Source organism: Leucopleurus acutus, assembly GCF_964270905.1.
Source record: "Leucopleurus acutus genome assembly, chromosome: X".
Lineage (NCBI taxonomy): Eukaryota > Metazoa > Chordata > Mammalia > Artiodactyla > Delphinidae > Leucopleurus > Leucopleurus acutus.
Window position 1 is genome coordinate 79,183,212 of NC_139148.1, and position 27,795 is coordinate 79,211,006.

Sequence of the window (27,795 nt, forward strand, 5' to 3'; positions counted from 1 at the left end):
GCTCTGAGCTCAAAAATAAACCTTTGCCACTTATAAGCTATCCAACTGCTTGTATGGTAAGGCAAGTCAGGATATTCAACTTGCAATTTTGACAAAAGTTCACAGAATGACAATGGTTCCATTAGCAATAGTGAATGAAGTTCACTATTGACACTCCTAGTTGAATAACACATGATAGACTCAAATATTTTGCACAAAGTACCTGCTGATGTATAATACAATAAACAGCCATAGGTTTTGAACACCTTATGTTTTCCAAAGCATTGTATATTTGTCCAGCTAAACTTTTTTTCTGTGCAACATATATTTCACTCACCATTAGTTGTAACACACCTTAACAGATCCCACATCAGGTTTTACTGAATTAGTGTTTTGTCAAATTCTTTGAAAATATTCTTACCTGTTCTGTTCCACACAGACAATTCATTCATAGAGGCTAATTTTTCAGTCTCTTCAAACTTGGTATTGCTTCCTCAAGCAAGTAACAGCAATTAAGCATTGTTGGTAACATCTGTTAACTCACAAAGGAAAAACACTCCATACCATTTTCCCTTTTTTTAAAAAAATTACCGTTGCTGTTGCTCTCAATGTCCTCAACTTTTTGAGTAACTGTACTTGGTGAAACGCTAATAGTCTTAAGTTTGTTTTCTCTAGATGTATTTCTTTGGTTGCTGTAAGCAAACCCTGTTTAATAACTCACCATCAGTGAGTAGTTCTCTCTGCTTGGCTAACAAATTAGCTTTTCAGAAACTTACTTTTGTCACTCATTTTCATTTATTTTTGTGATGAAATTCTGCTATGATGAGACCTTTCATTTTAATTTTCGAATTCTTCTAACTGTTGCTTTCCTGTGAGTTGGAATATTGTGATGAGTGCTTAGTCTGTAATATTAACGTGTATTGCATTCTTTTTGTCACAGGTATAGTGTCATTGCAGAATAAACACAATTTGCCATTTAAATGATAACAAAATAATTCTTGCTCAACTGGGCCTTAAAAATGTGATGTTCCACATCTGACTGTCTCTCTTTTTTTAAAAAATTTTATTTTATTATTTTATTTTTTGCTGCATTGGGTCTACGCTGCTGTGCAAGGACTTTCTCTAGTTGCGGCAAGCATGGGCTACTCTTTGTTGCAGTGCATGGGCTTCTCACTGCAGTAACTTCTCCTGCTGCAGGGCACGGGCTCTAGGCGCGCGGGCTTCAGTAGTTGTGGCATGCGGGCTCCAGAGCGCAGGCTCAGCAGCTGTGGCACATGGATCCAGGTGCTCTGCGGCACGTGGGATCCTCCCGGACCAGGGATTGAACCCGTGTCCCCTGCATTGGCAGGTGGATTCTTAACCACTGCTCCACCAGGGAAGCTCTAACTGTCTCTTCTTTTTTTTTTTTTGCGGTACGCGGGCCTCTCACTGCTGTGGCCTCTCCCGTTGCGGAGCACAGGCTCCGGGCGTGCAGGCTCAGCAGCCATGGCTCACGGGCCCAGCCGCTCCGCGGCATGTGGGATCTTCCCAGACCGGGGCACGAACCCGTGTCCCTTGCATCGGCAGGCGGACTCTCACCCACTGTGCCACCAGGGAAGCCCCTCTTCTTTTCTTGATTTGACATAATGGACATGCAGGAATAATAAAAATATAAAAAATAAACTGTCATGGTAAGGCAATAGGAATGGGGCACTTAAAACTGTGTGGGAGGAAAAATAATTTTTCCTCCACCCTTTCAGATTCTTGGCTGAGACCCTCCCCCCAACCTCATAATAAAAGACAGATTAACAGGAGAAAAACAAACAAGTTTAATACCATGTATCCCTCCTGTATATGTGAGAGATACCCAGGAAATCTGAGTAACTATCTGAAATTGCCCAAGCCATCACCTTAAATACCATCTTCAGATAAAGGCAAAAGAAGATGTTGGGGGCAGGGGAGCCAGTTATGGGAGGCTATGAGGAAAAGCACAATAATCAAGGGTAAGATTGTTGTGCAGATTTAAGTCTGTTGCCTACTTCACTGAAAAATGTTTTAGAGATTTAGTCATCCTTCACTTCCTGGTACAGAGAGGGAGACACACTTACAAATGGAGATTTCCCTTATAAATGTAAATATCCTTTACAAAAGGGTAACTTTTCTTGGTTTTCAGAGCTTTTCTTATGTCTGCTGTTTCATAAAAATAATCAGCCTAAAATAATCCTTATGCCAGAAATATTTTGGGGTGGCAAATATGCTCTCCTTCAAAACCCTGTCAAGTAATAATTACATAACTCTAATTGGTAGTACACCAAACATCAGTATGAAGTCTTGAGAGTGTGACATAAGGTCTCTGTCACTGTTACTCTATTCTGCTATTATAGCCCATGAGATTCCAACAGTCACTGAACTTGGTTTTCTTAGCTTCCTTGAAAAATTTCTCCCTTGGCTAGATAAAAGGATAACTTTTTAACCAAACCCTTTCCCCCATATACTAAAATCACATACATAGAAATGTGTAGAGTATACATTCAATATTTTTTAAAACACAGAATATACTCTCTGTCCTGAAGAAAATAAAATGGATATAGACATCACCTTTTCAAAATCTTGATAATTATTCTGGGTTGGTATGCTAGTATCTCTATATTGGTTCATAAGCTTTTTGGAATTTATAACAACTGTTAAATATCTTTATATGATAGATAGCAAATTTGTGATGTGGTGGCATGCACAGGATAGATTTTAATTTCAGACACTGTAAATTTGCAAATACAAGCTGTTGAAGCCATTGAGTTGTAAAAGTATTGGACTGAAAGTCTCTCCAACTTAAATTTCAGCCATTTAAATGTTTTAAACTGCCCTCCACAATTGCACTCAAATGTTTAATGGAACTCTTAAATGTAACACTGGGTTATAAGCTCCATCGGAAAAGGAATTTTTTTTTTTTTGTCTCTTGTTTATTCCCAGTACCTAGAGGTGTGCCTATCACATTGTAAGTCCTCAATAACTACAATGTCTAGAAAGAGATATTTACCCAGGCACTATTTTACTTACCTGTGTTTGATGCATGTGTGCATTGTACTATGTTTTCCACATTTAACAAACAAAAATACTTCTATTTTGTTCCCCTTGTAAAGCCAATGAAGGAGGTTATACGATCTCGCACACCCATGAAAGAGACAACTACTGTGGAGATCTGGACTCATCCCCAACAACAGGTATGAAAGGAAACACTTGATATTTCCCTTTACTTGATTTTTATGAATGTATAAAAACCATTCTTTTTTAAATTTTTATTTTTTTTTATTTTTTAACATTTTTATTGGAATATAATTGCTTTACAATGGTGTGTTAGTTTCTGCTTTATAACAAAGTGAATCAGTTATACATATACATATGCTCCCACACCTCTTCCCTCTTGCATCTCCCTCCCTCCCACCCTCCATATCCCACCTCTCTAGGTGGTCACAAACCACCGAGCTCATCTCCCTGTGCTATGTGGCTGCTTCCCACTAGCTATCTATTTTACGTTTGGTAGTGTATATATGTCCATGCTACTCTCTCACTTTGTCCCAGCTTACTCTTCCCCCTCCCCATATGCTCAAGTCCATTCTCTAGTAGGTCTGTGTCTTTATTCCCGTGTTACCCCTAGGTTCTTCATGGCCTTTTTTCCTTTTCCTTAGATTCCATATATATGTGTTAGCATACGGTATTTGTTTTTCTCTTTCTGAATTACATCACTCAGTATGACAGACTCTAGGTCAATCCACCTCACTACAAATATCTCAATTTCATTTCTTTTTATGGCTGAGTAATATTCCATTGTATATATGTGCCACATCTTCTTTATCCATTCATCCGATGAAGGGCACTAAGGTTGCTTCCATGTCCTGGCTATTGTAAATAGAGCTGCAATGAACATTTTGGTACATGACTCTTTTTGAATTATGGTTTTCTCAGGGTATATGCCCAGTAGTGGGATTGCTGGGTCGTATGGTAGTTCTATTTTTAGTTTTTTTAAGGAACGTCCATAATCTTCTCCATAGTGGCTATATCAATTTACATTCCCACCAACAGTGCAAGAGTGTTCCCTTTTCTCCACACCCTCTCCAGCATTTATTGTTTCTAGATTTTTTGATGATGGCCAATCTGACCAGTGTGAGATGATATCTCATTATAGTTTTGATTTGCATTTCTCTAATGATTAATGATGTTGAGCATTCTTTCATTTCTTTGTTGGCAATCTGTATATCTTCATTGGAGAAATGTCTATTTAGGTCTTCTGCCCATTTTTGGATTGGGTTGTTTGTTTTTTCGCTATTGAACTGCATGAGCTGCTTGTAAATCTTGGAGATTAATCCTTTTTTGCTTCAAATGCAAAATATTTTCTCCCATTCTGAGGGTTGTCTTTTGGTCTTGTTTATGGTTTCCTTTGCTGTGCAAAAGTTTTGAAGTTTCATTAGGTCCCATTTGTTTATTTTAGTTTTTATTTCCATTTCTCTAGGAGGTGGGTCAAAAAGGATCTTGCTGTAATTTATGTCATAGAGTGTTCTGCCTATGTTTTCCTCTAAGAGTTTGATAGTTTCTGGCCTTACATTTAGGTCTTTAATCCATTCTGAGTTTATTTTTGTGTATGGTGTTAGGGAGTGTTCTAAGTTCATACTTTTACATGTACCTGTCCAGTTTTCCCAGCACCACTTATTGAAGAGGCTGTCTTTTCTCCACTGTATATTCTTGCCTCCTTTATCAAAGATAAGGTGACCTGACATATGTGCGTGGATATCTCTCTGGGCTTTCTATCCTGTTCCATTGATCTATCTTTCTGTTTTTGTGCCAGTACAATACTGTCTTGATTACTGTAGCTTTGTAGTATAGTCTGAAGTCAGGGAGCCTGCTTCCTCCAGCTCCACTTTTCGTTCTCAAGATTGCTTTGGCTATTCGGGGTCTTTTGTGTTTCCATACAAATTGTGAATTTTTTTGTTCTAGTTCTGTGAAAAATACCAGTGCTAGTTTGATAGAGATTGCATTGAATCTGTAGATTGCTTTGGGTAGTAGAGTCATTTTCACAATGTTGATTCTTCCAATCCAAGAACATGGTATATCTCTCCATCTATTTGTATCATCTTTAATTTCTTTCACCAGTGTCTTATAATTTTCTGCATACAGGTCTTTGTCTCCTTAGGTAGGTTTATTCCTAGATATTTTATTCTTTTTGTTGCAATGGTAAATGGGAGTGTTTCCTTAATTTCACTTTCAGATTTTTCGTCATTAGTGTATAGGAATGCAAGAGATTTCTGTGCATTAATTTTGTATCCTGCTACTTTATCAAATTAATTCATTAGCTCTAGTAGTTTTCTGGTAGCATCTTTATGATTCTCTATGTATAGTATCATGTCATCTGCAAACAGTGACAGCTTTACTTTTTCTTTTCTGATTTGGATTTGTTTTATTTCTTTTTCTTCTCTGATTGCTGTAGTTAAAACTTCCAAAACTATGTTGAATAATAGTGGTGAGAGTAGGCAACCTTGTCTCATTCCTGATCTTAGTGGAAATGGTTTCAGTTTTTAACCTTTGAGGACGAAGTTGGCTGTGGGTTTGTCATATATGGCCTTTATTATGTTGAGGAAAGTTTTTCTATGCCTACTTTCTGCAGGGTTTTATCGTAAATGGGTGCTGAATTTTGTCGAAAGCTTTATCCTCCTCTATTGAGATGATCATATGGTTTTTCTCTTTCAATTTGTTAATATGGTGTATCATGTTGATTGATTTGCGTATATTGAAGAATCCTTGCATTCCTGGGATAAACCCCACTTGATCATGGTGTATGATCCTTTTAATGTGCTGTTGGATTATGTTTGCTAGTATTTTGTTGAGGATTTTTGCATCTATGTTCATCAGTGATATTGGCCTGTAGTTTTCTTTCTTTGTGATATCTTTGTCTGGTTTAGGTATCAGGTGATGGTGGCCTCATAGAATGAGTTTGGGAGTGTTCCTCCCTCTGCTATATTTTGGAAGAGTTAAAAAACATTCTTAAGATGTATTTCTCAATATGTATTCCATGAAGTTTCTTTAGGTGATTTTATGCTTGACTCTAGTGTGAAAATATGACAGTAAATACGTATTTCTTCCTAGTGTAGTTTGATAATAATATTGGAGGTAGTTTATTTTTTGCATAAGGTAATAGTATTCTTCAAAATGCCTCTTCTAAATGGTTATCTATTCCACTGATGTTTGTCTAATCATGAGGTCGTGGAGTGAAAAAAAATTGAGAACTGCTGTTTTACAATATGACTTAAATTTAAGGTTTAGCATAATATAGGACAATTTGATTTTACGCTAATCAGGCAAATTTTAGTAAGACCTCCCTGAAAGAAACCAGTTTGAATTTTAAAGGAAATTATGTTATAAAGTATTCTTAAAGAATCCACTTTTTCTCATTTCAATCAGGACAGCTCAAAATGTGACTAACAAATCCAACCTAATTTGTTTTCTTCAGAGGCCATAAGGGGAATTTAAAAATGAAGTGAGGAGACCAATCTAAACATTTGTTGGCCATTTATTATTCTGTGGCTGGTTTACTTACTGTTTTCCATAACATAGAGGTCCTGAATTTGACCCCTTGGGTGCCACGTTAATAACCAGAAATTATCGGCTATCCAGTTATTTTCAAATGTCATTTATTTGTTACAAAGGATATAAATTTTAAAAATGTAGATACATAAATGCATGTCTAGAGTATTAGAAAAACAGCCCAAATGGAGTGAGAAGAGAATCACATTGCTTATCCTTTGTTTTTTGACGAGTGCTTCTGAAATTCATGGAAATCATGTGTTCTATAATAATAACATCCTACAATATTTTACAGTGTTAATTTATGCTCTTTAGGAAGAGTTACATAATTAATACATGCCCTGTGGAAAGAAATGGTTAATTAAATAAAGGTTCATTGCAACCCAGGAGCTGTCCAAATTGTGACTAGCTTTAAATTACTCAAGTCCGAATTCACGAAGTTTTGCCAAATTTCAAACTGACTTTCCGGTCTTGCACCTCTGATTCAGTCTCAAGAAAATTGGTGAGGATGTAGAATACACGATGATAGAATCCACATCTATATCCTTGATTAAGAGGCTATACAGTCTTCAGAATAGCTGTTTTGAGGAAAAGTACACAATTTTAAAATGTGTACTTTAAGGTCCAAAGATTTGAACTACTAATGTGACAAGAGATAGGACTAGGATAAATAGTTAGATGACAGATGAAATTAGACATTGTTATAGCACTGTTCCTCTATGAATAAGACATTGCTCTATGAGCAATATTTTTTACCTAGCCAGTTACTCCTGGTTGTATTCTACTAAAAGGAGTGCAATATAAGTAATTCTACTAATTTCTTGCTGATTACTGATTCTCTTGTTTGTTTACGAACTTAAAATCTTGTTGGAGACACAATTATTTCTTTTTTAAAAACATTTTTATTGGAGTATAATTGCTTTACAATGTTGTGTTAGTTTCTGCTGTATAACAAAGTGGATCAGCTATATGTATACATATATCCCCATATCCCCTCCCTCTTGCGTCTCCCTCCCACCCTCCCTGCCCCACCCCTCTAGGTGGTCACAAAGCACTGAACTGGTTTCCCTGTAGTGGGTTCATTTTGCTTGAGGTTCTTTTATTAGGTAAATCTTTTAGATATCTGAGAGCCTTGATTGTCCTTACTGCCTGAGACTTCAATTGAAATTTAAGATGTGTCATAGAGTGGTGGATTGCACTGCATAGAATTATCATGAATATGATACAGATAGGGACTTTCCAACCTTGTTTTTGGTAAACATTGTGCTTGCCTCTGAAAAATTTAAAGAAAATATGTGTTTTATGAATAAGCTTTTATGGTTCCTTATATTTAGCAAGATATTCAATACTCATTTGTTGGATTTCGAAAGCAACAATCTAAAAATAGAAACTACTGAAACTAGAGTGTAACCTGACAATTAAATTATTTCTATTCCTCCATTGAAATCTTTAAACTCTTTGATTATCCCTCCCTCTACCATTCAGATGACAATTAAAGTCATGATACAGATGGTGACTTGGAGGGTTTATTTCTTTTAAATGAGCAAATACTACAATGGTGTCCCATAAAGCAGAATGGTTCTTAGCTGTAAAAGCCAACTGTTCAACTAATTAAAGTAACTTGTGAACCATGAAATAGGTCAACTTATTCTTTGACCAAAGAAAATCAAAATGAAAGTGTCCATTTCCTTACAAGAAATACCCTTGTAAGTCCATTTCCTTTAGCGGTTTTCTTAGAATCTTTAGAAAATATGTGTACAACTGGGGTGCATGTCTTGAAGTTCCAAGTTAGATTTTTTAAAATTAACGTGATTTTTAAATAACACTGGAAAAGGAATCAAATCACGCATAGCAGCTTTTCAATGTGAGGTGGACAGCAATGGGGTCATAAACATTCACTGTAGCTAACCTCCTAGCATCTGTGTAGTATTAGGGGAAATAGAGAGCTACTCGGAAATGGCTGTTGACCAGCTTTTCACATGCTGTTTACATATGCCAGTTCATGTGAAATTCTTATTTTTTGGTAATGCAGCATTCTATAATAACTCGATCTTTTCCCCTTGCATAATAAATTCTCCGCCCCCAATCACCTTCCCTGCCTTTGATTCTTAGTAATTACAATGCTCTGTATGCTAGCAAGTCTAAAACTGAATAACATTCTGTCAAAAACTTGAAACAAAATAAAACTAGTATATCTGGGGGGAGTCTTTCTGTGACTTTCTATGACTTTCAATTACAATGGCCTTGTTTGTGAAACAATTCTGAGGACAGTCTGATTATGAATATAGACATTAACTTGGCTGCCACTGTACTTCATTAAATCCAGATGTATTGTGATCATGACTTATATTCATTGAGAAATAAATAGCTTAGAACAGTAGTATCAGGTAACTGCTATAGAATATATGAGTGGAGAATGGACCCACTGCTTGACATTAACTCCCCAAACCTTAACACCCACAGCTAGTGACTTATGTCTCCTACAAAGAACACAGCTCACCTCTGGCACAGAAAGTAAATGAAATAGTGCAAACACTATGAAGGGATACAAGAGAAATAAGAAATGTAGAGCAAATTTTTACTTTGGAAAGATGACAGAAGTCATATGTGGCAATAGAATTTATTTCTTTTATTTAACAAAACCTATATAAACTTACTACATATCAGGTGGTCTTTTAAGCAATTAAAACATTAACTCATTGAATTCTCATTACAAACTTATAACTATTATTAAACCTATTATTGTTATCATTAACCCTATTTTGTAGATGAGGAAGTTGGGGCACCAAGAGATGATGGCAAGTACCAAAGACAGGATGCAGACTCCCTGGGTCTGGCTCTAAAGCTCATCTTTGTAACAACTGCTTAATAATTTCTCACCACGAATGAACAGCAATAATGGAAGGTGGTCCCTGGGACAAGAAATATTTTAAAAGGAGTCTCTTTCTAGTGTTAAACTAACATAATTTTCTATTCAGCTAGAACACCTGCTTGTATTTGCGTATGATAAAGGAAGATGACCTTGTTATGATGCTGGAATGAAAATAAAAGAACAATAAGACGTGTGGGTCATAAAGAATATGAGGTTTAAAAGTAATCAGAAAAATGCAATTTGTAGACATATTAAATACAATGATAATCCTTAATGAAAATCTTTCTGCAGGATGAGAAATGCTAATTAACAGTAATAGAATGTGTGAGAATTCCCGTGGTTTTAAAGAATTACCTTGTAATCTTGGAATAGTGGCTAACAGGATCACTAATTCGATATGTTAACAGTAAAGTCATTTGATGAAGGAATTGCTACACTAATCTTATATTTTACCACAGCATGGTTAGGAAATCCACAGGGCTTTCTTTGGCAAATCAGTTTTCGTAAAGTAAAATCAGCTCTTACAGTTCCTTCCTATTCTAAATGGCCTACAACTACTGATAGAATAAGCTGCACGGTATTATTGTTTTTTTGTTTTGAAATAGAACTCCAAAGGAAAGTTTAGATGTTCACGATAAGGGTCAACACTAGTGTCTTTGCTTCTCTTGCAAGGAAAAAAAAAAGATAATTCAAGAAAACTGCCTTCCTAGACTGTGAATAATTAAATCATGAAATGTTAGACTACACTTAGGCAGCATTTTGTTTTGATTTCAATATGTGTCTACTCAGTGGGGCCACTTGTAATGTTTCTTCATTAGCAGCAAAAGTATCTTGAAAAAAATTCGTTGGGGTCATGAAACCACAAAACATTTTCCAAGGTGCACATACCATTAACTTCCGTTAGTTGCCAGCCTCGGTTTCACATCAGATGATATTTTTGATAATGCTTTTAAGATATACACTTACTTAAAAAATTTTTTTTGAACTACACACTTCATAATTCATGTTTTCCTCAAAGATCAAAGCACTTATCTTTTGGCTGGAAATTCAAGATGTGTTTTTTTTCTTGTTATGATTTCTTCATGTTGTAGAGAAAAGTATATGTTCTATGAGAATGTAAGCTAATGATCATGCAAGAATCTGAGATCAGAATTTTTCCAAAGCTTAATCTGGGAACTTTTAAGAGTTATTTTCATCTTCTAGGATTATTTTGTGGAAGGCCTTAAAATGCTAAGCCAACTTTAGAGGTAAGTCTTGACACAATAGGAAGCCTCATTTAAAAAGAAATCAACATGCCTTGATGTGACATTATATATAACGTTTATTTTCAGACATATGGAAACTACTCAACATTGTTCTCCAACCAGACTCCTAAGATTTAGCCTTTGTCCTTGACCTTTAGTGGTGTGAGTACTTTACTTTTAGTCATTAATGACTTTTATTTTTAAGTGACTACTAAAAGCATCATGCTAGGTGCTCCACAGTAATTATTTCCTTTTCTTCAGTCTCTACAGCAGTTTTGTTGAGGTGTAGCTATAATATCTGCTTTTCTTAGTTGAGGAAACTGGGGCTCAGAGAGGTGGAATAATGCGCCTAAGTTTGCGCAGCTAGCGAGTGTTAGGGGGATTCAAACTTTAATGTTCTGATTCTAAAGTCCATGATTCTTCCCCAACTGCACACTGCCTCCCATTCTTATTATATTCACAGAGAATGTCTCTTCAGTGAACATGCATCCTACATGTGACCTGACATCCCTCTGATTCCATGGCTTATTTGTGAATCTCAGCAGCATAGCAGATTTGTGCCATGTTCACAGATAAAAGGCTTGTGAGCACCCACAACAGATGAATACACACTGCAACAGATGGGGACCATTCTTCTGGAGCTCTTAGACTACAAAATATTGGCAACCAGTTTTGAAATGAAATTGCTAACTATGATGTTAATATCCACTTGTTATTAAGCTTTAAAGTAGAAAATAAATATAGACCTTAAATATCATTAGGTACAATAGTAATTCATAGGAATAAAAATAGGTCTCAATTTTCAAAACATAAGGAAAAAATCAAGGATGAACCTACTTTTACTATATTAATCATTTCTTTACATGGAATCTGGATTATGAGTTGTCAGCCTGCACGTGAGTCCTCTAGCAATGCCTAGCACACAAGCAAAATAAATTGTATTTGTAATCACAGATGAAACCTTTTTGATGACACTGAAATCAAAGTGCTAAAAGCTCATCACTTGGTTTATCTATCATGTGGGCTCACGAATAAAGCATGTTGGGAATTAAAAGTAGGCCACATGAGGGAGGAATAAACATCAAATTAGGTAGGGCTAGAGTTGGGGGCACCGTTCAGGGTAAGGGTACAATCCTCACAGGAAAACTGTCAGCAAGCAAATTAGAATTCCCAAGGGGAAATATGATAAATTTGGACTAACTTTCAGAAACCAAAGGTCCTGAACTAGTGGGAGGGGTTCTGTAGAAAAGATATTTAAACAGTGCTGATAATCATGGTCAGGCAACCATATTATTGGGTTCTCTTTGTAGTAAGACTCCAGCCAATGGCTCTCCCATTAACTATGTGTGAAGCCTGGGGCCAGTGACAAAGTATTTGAATTTGTTTCCACATCTGTAATATGAGGATATTTATATCATTCTTATAGAATTGCTATGAGGGTTAACACAATATATTCTAAGGCAAGCACCCAATAGATGTTCAATATGCAGATATCCAATTCTTTTTTATTTTTTTCCAATCCCATCTAAAAATTAGAAAGTAAAACAAGAAGCTGGGGAAAATTCCAGGCATATGAGCTGGGCAAGTGAAACTGCCATTAACAAACATGGACATTCAGGTTTCCATGGCCTACCCTAGCACAACACACTCTGCACTTAGGTAGTGAAATGACTGGGCATCTTAAAATACTCCCAGATATGGTGCAGATCATTTCAAGCCCAAGGTAGAGTTGGCATTCACCTCCTACAGTTAAGTGGGCTGACAATCTTCAGAAGTATATATAAAGGAAAAGTAGATAATTGCCAGAGACATCGTATGTCCATGTCTCTTCATTTTGATACGAGATACCTTAAAGGAAAAAAATTCCAGTTGATTTAATTTTATATATCAGTTTCTCAGATCAGCATGAAATTATATGCTTAAAATACTTCCTTTTGGCTAATCTAAAACTAATATAAGCAAATTAAAGTAAAGAAATTCTCTTGGAGGAAACACTGCTGAGTTTGCTCAGATTCATAGTAACAAGTGCATAAGGTCCCTAAGTTACTTTGATACCTGCTGATATAATCTAGAGCTAAGTTAAAAATTAGTAAAAACAAAAGTAAACTTTATCAAAATCTCATCCATAGGTCTATTCTATGACCTAATCATTAGACCAATTGTTGATTTCCAGCATAAATGTGATGTAAACCATTACCCTCATTATATATATATATATATATATATATATATGTATATTTTAAAGGAATATATAATGGCAGGGAGTTCCTTAATGTGATGTGGAAGTATTTCACCTCACGATTTTGGCAGATAACAATATGAATAGTAAATCTGTCATCCCAGGCCTTGTTTGTGTAGAATTCATTCTGTCTCACATGCAACAATGTCAAATTGCTCCATTTAACGTTAGTGCCTGAATGAATGTCAGGGAAACAATGCTAGAGCAATTTAGCAGTTTGCATGCCTCTGACACTAAAGATTTTCCTTTTTGTTTTGTTTGTTTTCTGTTTTCTTTGACTTTGCAGTAGGTAGTCCTTCTCCCCTGCTGTTATTTCCTGCTGCTAATTCCTATTAACATACATTGTAGAACATCCTGACCCCTCTGCAGTTGTCAGCCGTTCTCTATGATATAGAGCTCTTTTTTGTTAACTAAAGTAATTGAAAAATGAGTAGGGCAATAGAAGACTTTGTGCTCATATTGAAACTCTCACCAGGTTTCTACCAAAAATCTTTGATTAGATTTGAGTTACCTTAGAAAGAATTCATCAGTGAGTTTCCAAATATATTTCATCTACATATTCTTTACGATAAGGCTGCAAAAACACATCACCTGAACTACTGCTGTAAAACTCCATCTCCTCTCCCTTCTCCTAGATTTCTCCTATCTGTCTATTCTCGAAGACCTACCATATTTTTCATCCTAAATTCTAATACTGATTGGAAGGTCCATATGGAGGGTCCTACTTTAAAAATCTTCAGATGTCTCCCATTACTTATAGAAAGAAGTTTAGTTACAGTCACAGGTTTCCATGTTTTGGCCCACACTCTCTGGTCTTTCTACACTTTTCTTTCTGGCTCATTGCTCAATGCCTACCTTAAGTTCCAATCAAACTATACTCTTTACTCTTCCTTCAGTTTTCTTATTCTTCCCTACCTATTTATTTGTATCTATTTCTCCCCTTCCAAACAATGCTTCTCCCTTATCTCCTCCTGTGCTTAACCATTCGCATAGTACTCATCTTTTAAGGTGCCACGTGAAATACTTTTCCATCCACCCAACTGGCTATTAGCTCTTCATTCTCTGAGCTCCCATAGCACTGTGTATGTACCTCTCAAGGCTTCTTATCACACACAGAATTACATTTCAAATATTTGTGCCCATGTCTTATTCTCCCATTTAAATGTTAGTTCTTTGAGAGCAGGGATGGTTTTCAACTCATGACTCCATACCTAGTATAGTATCTTGAATTCAGTAATAGTTTTCCGGTGTGAGGCAAAACATTCTTCTCTCCCCTAAGCACTGGTATTCACCTACACTTTTTTTGAAGAGGCAATATATCATGTTGGATAAGAATTTGCACTTTGGAATCAAGTCTGGGTTTAAATACCAGCATTGCCACTGACTGGTTATGTAATCTTTGCCAAACTATTTAATAGCTCAGAGTTTTATTTTCATCATTTGTCATGACAACACTAATACATCCCTTATATCAGGAATTGATCTAGTTTATATACATAACCTGTATAAAGTACTTAGTACAATACCTGGCACACAGTAAATATTCAATCAATGTTAATTAAATTATATATTAATATATATTTAATCTTTATATATGTATGTATGTATATATGTGCTTCACCTATTGAACAACAGGCCACAAATCAGTGTTTTATAATGTAATGCAGCTTTGTTTATTTCTTTATCCATTTATTCTCAAAAAGTCCATGCTGCTCTCTCTTTCAACCTGTGTCATCTCACAGCAAGGTTTCCATTTTTGTTTTAAAGTCTCTAACGAGGAAAATTACTTAGCCTCTAAAATCACTAATTCATTAAACTCTGCCCTTCTTTGGCAAGGGGTCAAATGGTAGGACTTAATAGAACAAGAGACCCAAGAAGCAAAGCTGACTGTTTCACTTTCTATCCATCATCACTGCTGCTCTTCAGAATTCCATCAGTGTTCTTGGTACGTGAGGCTAAATCTGAAACATGATCAAATGAACTCTGCCGCTAGGAGACCTCAATAATTGACATCCTAATTAAAGCTACATTTGAAAAATCAACTATAAGTAATTTGCTCAGTACTATCAACTGTTCTCTTAAAATACTCCATAAAATAATTTTGAGGGTGGATTATTTCTAAAGCATCTGTTCATACGTAAGCTACTTTTACGTTCTGTGTATTTACAATAATGGGAAGCTGCTTGCTAGGCATAAGTACTGAAGGTACACAAAGAGAGGATTTAGTGATCTGCCTTGCCTCATTAATGCACATGTTATTTGGACCATAAGAGATAACCGTGAGGACCGCTTGGGCCATTGTTTTTCAGTTTTATTGAGATATAACCGACATGTAACTTTGTGTAAGTTTAAGGTGTCCTTCATGTGTAGAAAAAATTGGTTGTAAGGGAGTGTCTCAAGTGTTCTGATGCAAGGAATAAGAATGGCAACACCTCTGCATCCCAGCCCCTAACCTCCCTCCCCTATTGACCATAGGACAATGTGAAGAAGTATCTAATCGAGGTATGTTTAGAGTTAAGGCAAGATGAATATTCAGTCACATGTCTGTGCTGACTCTTCTTTGAGGCAGTCGTGCTTATTTCAGCTTATGATACTTGAAGGCAACACTGAGGTTACTTGACCAGCATAGCATGCCTTCTCACTGATGCCCTAAGGAGATGGTAGTAGAGAATGTTTATGGGAAAAGGAGGATAAAAAATATTGCAGACTTTTTGATCCTTGGAAGTGTTTAATACATGTATTTATACAAGAAAATAATTAAATGAACAACAACTCCAGCAACCCCTTAAAAGTGGTACTTAATCACAGAACACACTCCCTAGGCATCATTTACCTTTGCTCTGTCTAAAATGGTTATGTCTTGGCTATTCAAGTGTGCTCTGAGAATTCTGTGGGTGTTCTCCACCAACACAATTGCCCTTCCTCTTCTCCGTTGCATCACCTCTGAGAGTTTGGCATTGTTGTCAATACGTAGCATAGAAACATATTGGGCTTCTGTTGATATTTTTTCTATTACAACAACTTTTAAAGCTCTGTTGTTAGTTTGAAAGGGAGTTTTACAACATGTCAAATGCAAAGTTTTTCTTTTAATATTCTAATAAAAACGTCTTTGAGAGTTAGCTCTTCTGAGGCAATATAATTTACACCTGTACAAAATGCATTTTGCTCTAAATGAAGGTAAATAAATTATTTGTGCCATATGTCCCATTCTCTCTGCTTGGTCTAATATTTTCCAAAGTAAGCCATTCGTACTATTTCTTTCTTGCTTTATTGTCACTTAACACAATAATTCAAAAAAACATTTATTGAGTATTTAGTTTGTGCTAAGTCCTGAGGCAAATACTGGAAACAAAACCATGAAAAAGAAAAAAGAAAAATAATACAGGCCCTGTCTTCCAATAGCCTACAGCCTAGTAAGAAAAAATGTGCTAACCACTAATTATAAAATAAAATAGAAATAAATAGGTAATAAATACTTGAATAAGTAACAATACTATGATCATGGAAAAATGATTGCATTCGACTGGGAGTGGAAATCAGGAATGATTTCTGGTTGGAACTGGAATTCAAAGAGTAGGATAATAAGAGTAGGATTAGGATCAATAACACATTTGTTAATTTTTTTTTAAAGCACAGTGATTTGTATTCAGCAGACCCTTATCAGCAGTAATAGTTATTATATCACAACCTCACATAGGTAGTAAGTGGTAGAGTTGGAAACCAGATCTCCTGTTTTACATAATAGTTTCTTTCTACAATATTTTTCCCTTCCTGAAGATAGCATGCCCTGATTAACAGAGTTGCCTCAATATCAACAGAAAAAATTTTAATTTGAATTGGATCAATTTTAGGTTCAACTGGATTACCTTGAGAACTTCCGTCTGGGGGAAAGAGTACATGAGGGAAACAGATTAAAGATCAAAAGTCATTTTTGATTGTCAGGAACTGAAAGGTTAGTTGAAACCCAAATGCAGAAGAACTCCAAATAACATTTTGGGAATATTAAGCACACATACACCCTTGTGTCATTTATAATTTTTTTTTTTCTTTTTGCAGTACGCGGGCCTCTCATTGCTGTGGCCTCTCCCGCTGCGGAGCACAGGCTCCGGACGCACAGGCTCAGCGGCCATGGCCCACGGGCCTAGCCGCTCCGCGGCATGTGGGATCTTCCCGGACCGGGGCACGAACCCGTATCCCCTGCATTGGCAGGTGGACTCTCTACCACTGCGCCACCAGGGAAGCCCTATAATATTTTGATTCTGAGCTTTTATCATGGAAGCACATAAAAACTTAAAGAGATAAAGATGCCAAAACAGGTGAACTCTCAAGTGGCCTGTATTTAAAAAGTTTAATCCTTAGAAGAAATTTTTGAAGCAGACAGGAAATGCCCCCAGTTAATCTATACTGTAAGTATAATTTAAGAGCACATTCAGTTTTAATAGTGAATAAAGTATACATTCTGAGCATCAGCAAGTTTGCAAGTGACTGTATATATTATTGTCTTTTCTCTCATACACACTGACCCACATATAACATCAACTTCCCTCCAAGGAGTGCACTTAGAACTTCTGCATTTGAATTTTACTCCTTGGCTTTTCCCCAGCTTTCCTCTGTTTCTTTTATTTAATTGCCAAATGTAACACCTGATCCCTGCATTGGTCCTATGAAATATGCTAGTTTTAGCTCCTCTTTCTATTTTTTTTTCCCCCTGGCATTACTTAGTATGTCAAGATCTATAAACTTGATGCAAATTTCAATAAATTACAGTCATTTGTATTCACTCAAGTTTATTTTCTGTTCAGAAATATATTCTCTAAGATAATGTGACAATGCTCCTGGTTATGCCTAATAATCCTAATGCTGCTGGGCTTCCTGGCATATATTATTTTATTTTTTAATTTTTAATAAATGAACCTGTGTCTTTTGTTCATTGAAATAAAATCCCCTTGTGATTGTTTAGTCTGTTTTATATCCTTCTGAACATGACTTGAAGGTTGCACACTGTATTTTTAAGATGAAATGCCACCAAAACTTAAATAATATTACCGTGGACCTTTAAAAATCAAATCTATAATTCAAATTGTTGTATTTCTGAGTTTCTGTACTCCTTGGGGAGAGAAACTAATGTGTTAGTGGGGGGCGGGGCGTTAATGATTCAGATCATGACAGCTTCACATTTACTTTTCTACTTTCATAGACGCTGTAGTGTAGACACTATTAAGATACAGTAACAGCCTATAGAAAGATTCTGCTAATCATTACAATTCAGACAATGAAACAAGCATATTCCTATAACAATGAACATGGAGAGCATTGCTCTATCAAAGAATGAAAAATAGATGTATATACTTTATAAAAAGATTGTGTCCTTGAAAGTGAATCATGTAAGTAAGCAGTTATAACAAGATAGTAAAAATTATTCCATAATAAAATAAAATAGAAATTGACTGAAAAGAGACATGAAAAGCTATGTTATACTTGCTACTGAAAAATTATCAATTTATTTACCTTCCCATTTTGATGTTCTCAGTGTTTAAGAGAATGTAGCCTTACCAACCTACAGCCAAAACATGGTGATCTAGATTTTTATTTTCTGGTGTCTGCTAGCTAGTTGGACATTGAAGCTTGTGTTAAAAAATCTAACATATTGTTTTCCATTACCATGTAAACTCAAGCAATAAATGTGTATTGATTAACTGAATGATCTACTGACCTCAAGGAAGTGAAAGATGTTTTTCATGTTCCCTAACAGATACTTAGAAAATACTAAAAATCCTGGTGAGACAGAGAAAATGGGTGTTTAAATTTTGGGGTTCAGGCAATATATAAGAAAATGAAATACTCATTATTTATTTGATGTACTGTTACTATCTATTGGTACTAGTCTTATAATGATATAGGGGCATATAATAGGCAGCAAACATGTTTTGTCACCTCTGGTACTCCTTTTACATATTGTTAAATTCCTGTGATTCATGCTATAGAAGGGGGAAAAGAAGTTTGTTAAGTGAATATGTATTGGATTTAAAGAAATTTACTGTAGAGATACTACAATTTGATTTGTGCAAAGAGCATTTAAATAATCTGTACTTAATATAAAAATCTTGAGGTTGAACTGTTTTTTAAAGGAGAGGCTACCAGATATGTACTAACTGGGCTCAGTGATAGACTAAATAATGATACATTCAGAAGACAACAGTAACTGAAGAAGTAATTTATGTTGTCCCAATGGGAGGGACTAAGAATAGACTTTTCTTTTAGTGGATCTCTCCTTCCTTTATTTTTTATTGAGATCAAGCTATTTAATAGATAAAAAAAGTAAACTTGGACTTTTCTGCTAGAGGCACAGAACTTCAAGCAACAATATAAAAGTAATAACAGTAGACATAGAATCTAAGAAATCTACATGAATTCAAACATTTTATATCTAGACCATGTTTGGACACTCCCATAACTGGCACTGCTATTCAATCATTTGACATCTTAAACAATGACTAAGAAATTTGAGGACCTGATTTTTTTTTTGGGACTTCAGTTCATCAGCCTTGGTACATACAGTCAGCTAATTTGTGCATACTAAGTCTTAGATCAAGTAACTTTGAAGCTTAAGTATGAAACAAGGATTTAGCAGAAAGGACTTCCATTGGTTTCTCTTTCCTCCTTTACTAAACATGTCAAAATGAGAAGGTAATGGTTTAAGTCACACTCAAATGGGAGATTCAGAGGCTGCTTTGAAACTGCCGAAAGAAAATGATCCAGGCAGGGAGACTGCAGGGTATCTCTAAGGTCTGCCCCTGTGAATCTATTTATATTCAAATTTGAAAGCAGAAATTCTGCATTTACTCCCTCTCCACTGAATTCAGTTTCACTTTGGGGAGACCATAAAGCATACTTCATGCTTAAAAAACATGGGCTTTGTAAACAGGCACACTGAAGTTTGAATCTTGTCTTTGCTAGTTACACAGCAATGGACAAACTAGTTAATTTCTCTAAGTCTCGGTTTTCTCATCCGTAAAATGGAGATGATAATAACATACCTGCTGCATAGGGCTAGAAGGATCAAATTCAACAATGCATATAAAACAATTGGGCCAGTGATAGTCAAAGCTCTAAAACAGCAGCTGTTGGGACTTCCCTGGTGGCACAGTGGTTAAGTATCCACCTGCCAATACAGGGGACACAGGTTCGAGCCCTGGTCCGGGAAGATCCCACATGCCGCGGAGCAACAAAGCCCATGTGCCACAACTACCGAGTCTGAGCTCTAGAGCCCAAGAGCTACCACTACTGAGCCCGTGTGCCACAACTACAGAAACCCGTGTGCCTAGAGCCCATGCTCCACAACAAGAGAAGCCACCACAATGAGAACCCCACGCAACACAATAAAGAGTAGCCCCCACTCGCTGCAACTAGAGAAAGTCCGCATGCAGCAACAGACCCAATGCAGCCAAAAATATAAATATATAAATAAATAAAACAGCAGCTGTTACTATTTCTTGAATCTATTTTCTTTTAATTTTTTAACATCTAAAAAGGAATATTATCTGGGCTGCTTGCTCTATTTATCTTCAAGGACTAGTAATAGCCCTTTTTTTTCCCACTGAAAAGTGGTGATTAACACCTTCATTACTTGAAACTTTATCAATCATTACAGAGATCTTGCCCAAAGTGATTCATCAGATTTTCAGGTGTGCATTGTACAGGGTAAAGGATATACAGATATTCAAAGACCACTTCTTTCTTCCAAACCTATGCCTTGGATGGGGATGTTACCGAGCAAGTTTGTGTGCCCATTGCACAGTGAGGCCAAACAAACTGAAATGCCGGAGTTTGGAGCAGAGAAAGGTTTATTGCAGGGCCATGCAAGGAGAATGGGTGACTTGTGCTCAAAAAACCGAAACTCCCCCAAGGGTTTCAACAAAACATTTATTTTTTTTTTTGGTGCAAGATCTTTATTCATTTGGGGCAAGTGACTGTGAAGGGAATGAAATGGGGTGAGATGATGAAGGAAATGAGATGATGAATTTATTGCCCCAGCCACCCCCCTGCCCCCAGGTAGCAGAATTCAATAGGGCTGGCTGGTGTTAATGCCTTGTGTAGAGGCTCATGAGTAACGTCATGTGTGTGGTTTGAGAAACTCGTGGGGCACATACAGATAGCATGGCCAAATATTCATTTCACAGAGTGGATGGAGGGAGAAGAAAAGAGAAAGAGAGTGCAGGGAGCTCAGCTCAGTGTTCTGTGATGACCTAGATGGGTGGGATGTCGGGGGTGTGGGAGGGAGGTCCAAGAGGGAAGGGATATATGTATGCATATAGCTGATTCACTTCATTGTACAGCAGAAACTAACACAACATAGTAAAGCAATTTTAGTCCAATTAAAAAAAAAAAGGAAAAAAAAATCACAAATCTGCTTTAAGTGCTAAAATTGTGCACTGCAGAATTTCGATTCTGTAGGAGCTACAGACTAGTGGGACTGATATATGCTGTACTACCCAGTAAAGCTTCTTAGAAAAGATGAGATTGGAGCTGGCCTTCAGAGATGAGTATGATTTGGATAGAAGAAAAAGAAAAAGTAGAATATTCTAGTGAGCTGTAAAGTGGGGAAATTACCAACAATGTGAGTAAAGTCATAGTAGGGGAAACAAAAATGCCATCTGTGGGGGAAGGAATCAGATCATAAGGACAACATGCAGTAGCCATCAGGCTTCCCCTCGTTTTGCCAAGGCCTCATTTTTCTTCTCAGACAATTCCCAAAGTAACCAAGTGATAGTAATGCTTGGCACAGAAGAGTTTAAATTTATTTTCTTCCCTGCTAAGTGATTCTGAAATATAAATGCTAACACCTAGAGAGTTGCGCTTTCAGCTTACTGTGTAATTCCATAAGGGAGCCATTAATAATGTCAGGATGCATTAACAGCCGAGAGAGGAGAAAAACTCTAGACTTGAAACTTTCATGACAGCACCTGAAATAAATTGTTAGCTTATATCAGAGGAGTGGCTGGGTTGACATAAGTTTTTTCTGGGTATAATTATATCATAGTTTTTCCAATTTTATAATTAAGTCATTAGCCATTCAGGCCACTGACAAGTATAAAATCAGATTTTAATATTTATTCTGGATAAATTGAAATAAAAAAAGAAGGAAGTTTTAAGTTAGCTTACTTATTTCTCAGAGCACGACCTCAGTTGCTATGAGGCCTAGGCTCTGATACAGTCAGTGAATGAAATTATGTGATTTTGTTTTACAATCTCGCTTTATTGAAAAATAGTTTATGGTCACCCTAAGAAATGACTTCTAAAAAAACACAAATGCCTAGTTAGGCACAGTTTATAATACCTTATAAAAGTGTATTAAAACCATTTTCAAGTTGAAAACCCCAGAAATGTTGATGACTTTATTGCTTTGAACTAATGTTGTGTGGATCACACTGGGTAATTAAAGTCAATGGATGGCAATCACAGAAAATTTGGATAATCTGAAAGTGAGAATATCCCATTTTTGTAAGACAAAAATCTTGGTCATATTCTGAAATATGGTTATGCTAAAAATAGTTGAAAACTATTTTAAGTGTAAGGAAAATTGTTTTAGAGCAATATCCGTGTATAAAAAATATAAGCTCTGGGCTTCCCTGGTGGCGCAGTGGTTGAGAGTCCACCTGCCATTGCAGGGGACACAGGTTCATGCCCCGGTCTGAGAAGATCCCACAGGCCGCGGAGCGGCTAGGCCCATGAGCCACGGCCGCTGAGCCTGCGCATCCGGAGCCTGTGCTCCACAACGGGAGAGGCCACAACAGTGAGAGGCCCGCGTACCACACACACACACACACACAAATATATATATATATATAAAAGCTCTTTTATTTCTTGTAATTTGGACGCCAGAGAAGGTAAAAACATAACCTTAAGACAGCCTGAACAGGTACTCTCACAGTGTCCCCTGGAACTCAAGTTGTTCTCCCATTGTCTTATTTTTGTTTTTAATATCTCAATTTTGTCCTAAAACGTCTCTGTCTATGCATAAGGCTTTTATATACCTCTCATGTTGGAAGGCAGGCACATTTCTCTGTCCGGAAGTCATCTTAGTTTGGCGAATATGGATGTTGCTAGAGCAACCAACCAAGTTAGTGTCCAGGGAACTTGTTCCTTTACTTTTCAGTGACAAAGAGACAACAGGAAGATGTTGCTCTATAACTTCCCAGAGCTAGTGACAAATGTTCTGCCACTGTCAGCAAATATTCCAGAGAAGCCATACAGTGCAGGGACATTCCAATTTGATTCTCCATTGCTAGTCTTACCAAAAGAGAATATGGCTGTGCAGAAAGGCCATGAAGTTCATTAGTCACTGTTTCAGGGACTTCTTATTTTCAATCTGCCACAACTATAGAATATAGTTTGGAGGTACAGAAGGTGGCAACAGGGAATAAGCGGTAGAATCACTGCAGTTCTCCACTAAGATCTGTGATTATGGAGAAGAAAGACAGCAGCTTTAGGCAGTTTTCAATAAACACTTCACTTCTAGTAGAGAATTTGTCTATGTATAATAGGTAACTTCGACCATAGTAGAAATGGAAAGAGGACTCAGAATCCTCTTTCTGTCAGAGACAGAATCCTCTTTCTGTCAGAGCCCTCTTAATTCTGTCTTAGTAGAGAAGATCATTTTATTTTTCCGTTTGTTTTCCCAAATGTGCCCATTTTGAGGTACCAGAAGAGAATTAGAAATAAGCTTTTTCATTGTTTACTAACTGAAAAAGTAAGCTAGTGGGGAAAAATTCCACTCATTTAAAATAATTTGTAACTCTTCTGTGTAATGTTTGATATTCTATAGCTGAAGATCTAAGAAAAACAACTCCAGATCATCTGGAAGAAAGAGCATCCCTGAAAATTTCATCCCTTTTTTTCCCCCATTATTTCAAACAATTCTAATAACAGCAATAAAAATGTCAGTGGGAAGCTAGGTGGGTGAACTGGGGAAATTCCATTCTGGTTTAGGGAAACCAAGTGCTAGGAAGCTTATTGTTTGTATTAGGCCACAGGGCCTTTAATATGTTTGTATTTGCCCTTTGCAGTTGTGTAGAGATATAATGATTTACTGCTACAGTTAAATATGTGGTTTCTGTTCTTTAGTCATTAATAATTAGTTGAATGAGAACCTTACAAGTACAAAAAGGATCATCTGGTGTGTGAAAATGTATGTAAAATAAGAAATAACTAGACATATGTCAATTTTAAGTTCTATGGACATAGGCTAGTAAGATACACTTCTCCCCAAGGATTCCACTTGGCCATGGGAAATCACAATCCATAATGCTGTATTATTGTGCAAAAGTTCACGGGGCCATCATGAATCTATTGAGTACACCTTTGGGCTGGATTAAACAAAGAAGACTCATTTCAGTCAAATGTGACTATGCAGACCAACTTCCAATGTAGGCCACACACTTGATGATTTGAGAAACTATGAGGAGGGCAAAGGTCCATATAGTGCTCCAAATGTAATATCAGTTTTGTGAGGAAAGATGGATGATTGCATTTGGGATTCACCCATTCTTTGACCATGATATATATCACAGCCATTATTGTTGCATGAATCAGGTGTCTGATGCAAAGTTTCTGTAGTTTAAGATGAGCAATGATAGAACAGATTTATGGCAGTGGATATTATAAAAGCTATGCTGATTGTGTTCATTTCTCTTCAAAATAATGGAATAGAATGGTTAGTGGCAACTGAAGCAAAGAGAAGGGATAACACAACTATAAAACAGAATTGCAAAACAAGAACCCTGTGCAGTCTAACACTAGAGGATATTGTCAGGTACTACACTGAACCACTAGATGGTGCACTCTGCAACTTTGTTGATTACATCTTCTCCCAAATTTTGAAAGATACCCCAAATGCCCTGTGTATATGAAATATTTAAATGTTCCTTTTGAAATTCTTAGAAATATGGAATATCTGTCTTACTTTTAACTCTCTAAAGGTAGTGCATACAACTCTACTTGCCAATTAATATGCTTTTGTTGCCCCTGGGGGAAAAACACATGTAACGAGTAACGTCATGTGTGTGGCATCCATATATTCACTCATTTTTTTTTCCAGGCCATATAGATATATATATATATACAACGAGCCCAAGGTTGACAGTGTAATTTAGAGACTCACAACTAGGAGGAAGATTGCTCATCCTGACATTCAGGCATGGCCTAAATATAGTTCAGCAGTAAAATTGACTCCATCTCAACTCCTCACTTATTCCTACCCATTGCTTCTTCTGATTTCCTGCACCCTAAACCTCACTTAGTGCCTCAACTTTCTTAAGAAATAACTCATACTGTGGATTGCTTCCTTATATTTGGTAATATTATACTATGGTAATAAACTATGACCTCATTGATTGCTTATTTATTTCTCTTATTGTCATACTTAGTACCTAGTAGCACACTGTCTTTTCTCATTTGTTTAATAATATAGAAAGTATTATGTAACATTCTGTATAATATTAATTTAATATGCAATTCATACATTCCTGGAACAACATGCCATACGCCTGGTAGTAACTTAGATGTTTCTTTGTGTTTTACTTGTCATGCAAGGTCAGAGCAAATTTTATTGCTTAACTATAAAATTCAAACACCTATGAGTTACAGTAGTATGTATTTCTCAGCTCCTGATATTTTTATTTTTCCACTTTTACTTAAGTTTTCTCTATTTTATCCTGTGCTTTATCATGTAAGACTAATTCAAATCATTGTTGGAACTAATCGATGTGTGTGTATGTGCGTGTGGGTGTTTTAGCTCAAAGAGAAAATTATTTTCATTTTCGAATTTCTCTCTATATATATTTATTTACTTGAAACCAATGTAATGAAGAATATACTTCAAAGCTACGGGTATTTTTGAATCCAGAGAGTAATTCTGCTATCCACAGATATTTCAGATGTGTTTGAATCTTAAGTAGTAAAGGCTATTGTCGGTCACTGATGCAAGAGTAGTGGTGTTTCACTTATACCTTTATTACATTTTTTACAACATACTTCATTCTTTTTGCAGTATTCATTGATTTTTAAAAAGCCGTTCTCCCAAATGTAAAGGAACTCCAAATTTATGACTATGTGAAGACATAGTGGTTTCAGTTTTCTATGGCAGTACTCACTTGGTTTTAACAGCTTGACTTTCATAGAATAATGCAATATCTCTAGACCTCATGTTCAAAGATGCCATCAAAGAGCCAAGACAATCCAGATAATTCAATAATATTGTTACAATTAGTGTCTAAAATGGGAGAAGCACTTGCTCTTTTTCTAGGAAAAAGATGTTCTTTTTAAATACATCATTTGCTTTTAATTGGCATAAACTCTACAGCAGGGGTCCCCAACCCCTAACAGGCTGGTACCGATCCAGGGCCTGTTAGGAACCAGGCCGCACAGCAGGAGGTGAGCGGTGGGCTAGCTGCTCCCCATCGCTCGCATTACCGCCTGAACCATCCTCCCTGCCACCCCAACCACCTTGTCCGTGGAAAAATTGTCTTCCACGAAACCTGTCCCTGGTGCCAAAAGGACTGGGAACCACTGCTCTACAGCATTGAATAGCACAATTTTTATCTCTGCCTGCCTATAGCATGTCAATTGTTGTACTGAATTAAAAGTTACCTACAAAAAGAAGACCAGCTAGTCAGAGCATGCACAGAAAGTGATAACTACAGAGATAGGTTTGACAGGCTGATCTGGGACAGCAGCTGCCAGCGTGGAGAAAGAAGGGGCTCTCACAGCCATACCAGAGGAGATTCAGGGGGCAATATCCTCTGCAGAGTTATGCATTATTATTATTATTTTTTTTGTGTGGTATGCGGGCCTCTCACTGCTGTGGCCTCTCCCGTTGCGGAGCACAGGCTCCGGACGCGCGGGCTCAGGGGCCATGGCTCACGGGCCCAGCTGCTCCACGGCACGTGGGATCTTCCCGGACCGGGGCATGAACCCATGTCCCCTGTATCGGCAGGCGGACTCTCAACCACTGCGCCACCAGGGAAGCCCAGAGTTATGCATTATTAAGGCATGACTGCATGTACTCAATGCAGTAGTTAAAACCAGACAATATCAAATCTAACATATAAGGTAGTTTTTATCACTCATCTTCATACTGGCATTCAACAAACTCATCATGCTTTTTCGTTTTTAGGCTCTCTTTTCCAAGGGACTTGTACATATATATAATGAATGTACACTGTAGCACTTTATGACAAAGCTCATGGAACACATAGAATATCACATTGTTTGCTCTAAATGAAACGATGAACAATATAAAGGATTATTGTACTTATTCTAACTCCAAAAGCACTTTTCTTTTTCTTTTTCTTTTTTCTATTGTGAGCATTTACATTTGGAGCAAACTATCACTTTAGTAAGTGGACCATGAAGGAGCCAAGGTGTTTTACTCAAATTCTCAGAAGGAAGAATTTTTATCCTTGGATAAACCATGGCTTTCTTAAGAATTGGTACATTAAAAGATAATAAAATAATTCCTTCTCCCGTGTGTTGTTTTAATTGTAAAGGATAATATTTTTTAATAAATTATATATCTTCAAACTATATTTTAATACATTAAGAAAGAAACTTCAGAAGCATGATTTTTTTTAATTGAAAGTCCTCATTGATACAATAAGAAAGAAAAAGAAATACAAGCACAAAATGTGTTCCTTTCTTTTTTATAGCTATATTACAGTCCAGGAATCCAGTAGCTTGCTTATATAGATGATTCTTGGTTGTATTCTTGGATTTTCAAAAGTAACCCTGAGACTCCCTGAGGTTTTGCATGGTTGGGTTGCATTGAATTCTAGCTGTCAGGTTTGGGTTATGATTTCAGTAACAATGTTAATTCTTAACCAATTATGTAAGAGTTTTGACAAATAAGGCTC

The 27,795-nt window shown here is 36.6% G+C and overlaps 1 protein-coding gene across 8 annotated transcripts in view; it reads left to right on the top strand.

The window, feature by feature from the left end:
• PCDH11X (protocadherin 11 X-linked) overlaps nt 1-27,795 on the top strand; it is a gene marked incomplete at both ends in the record, with an annotated part of 710,965 nt that overhangs the window by 329,403 nt on the left and 353,767 nt on the right. For 6 of the 8 annotated variants that reach the window (XM_082865341.1, XM_082865346.1, XM_082865342.1 and 3 more), the window contains one exon: nt 3,099-3,179. The exons of the other annotated variants lie outside the window; for them this stretch is intronic. In XM_082865341.1, the coding sequence (XP_082721467.1) occupies nt 3,099-3,179 (81 nt within the window). The remainder of the gene's footprint in view (nt 1-3,098; nt 3,180-27,795) is intronic. 8 annotated transcript variants of the gene reach the window in all.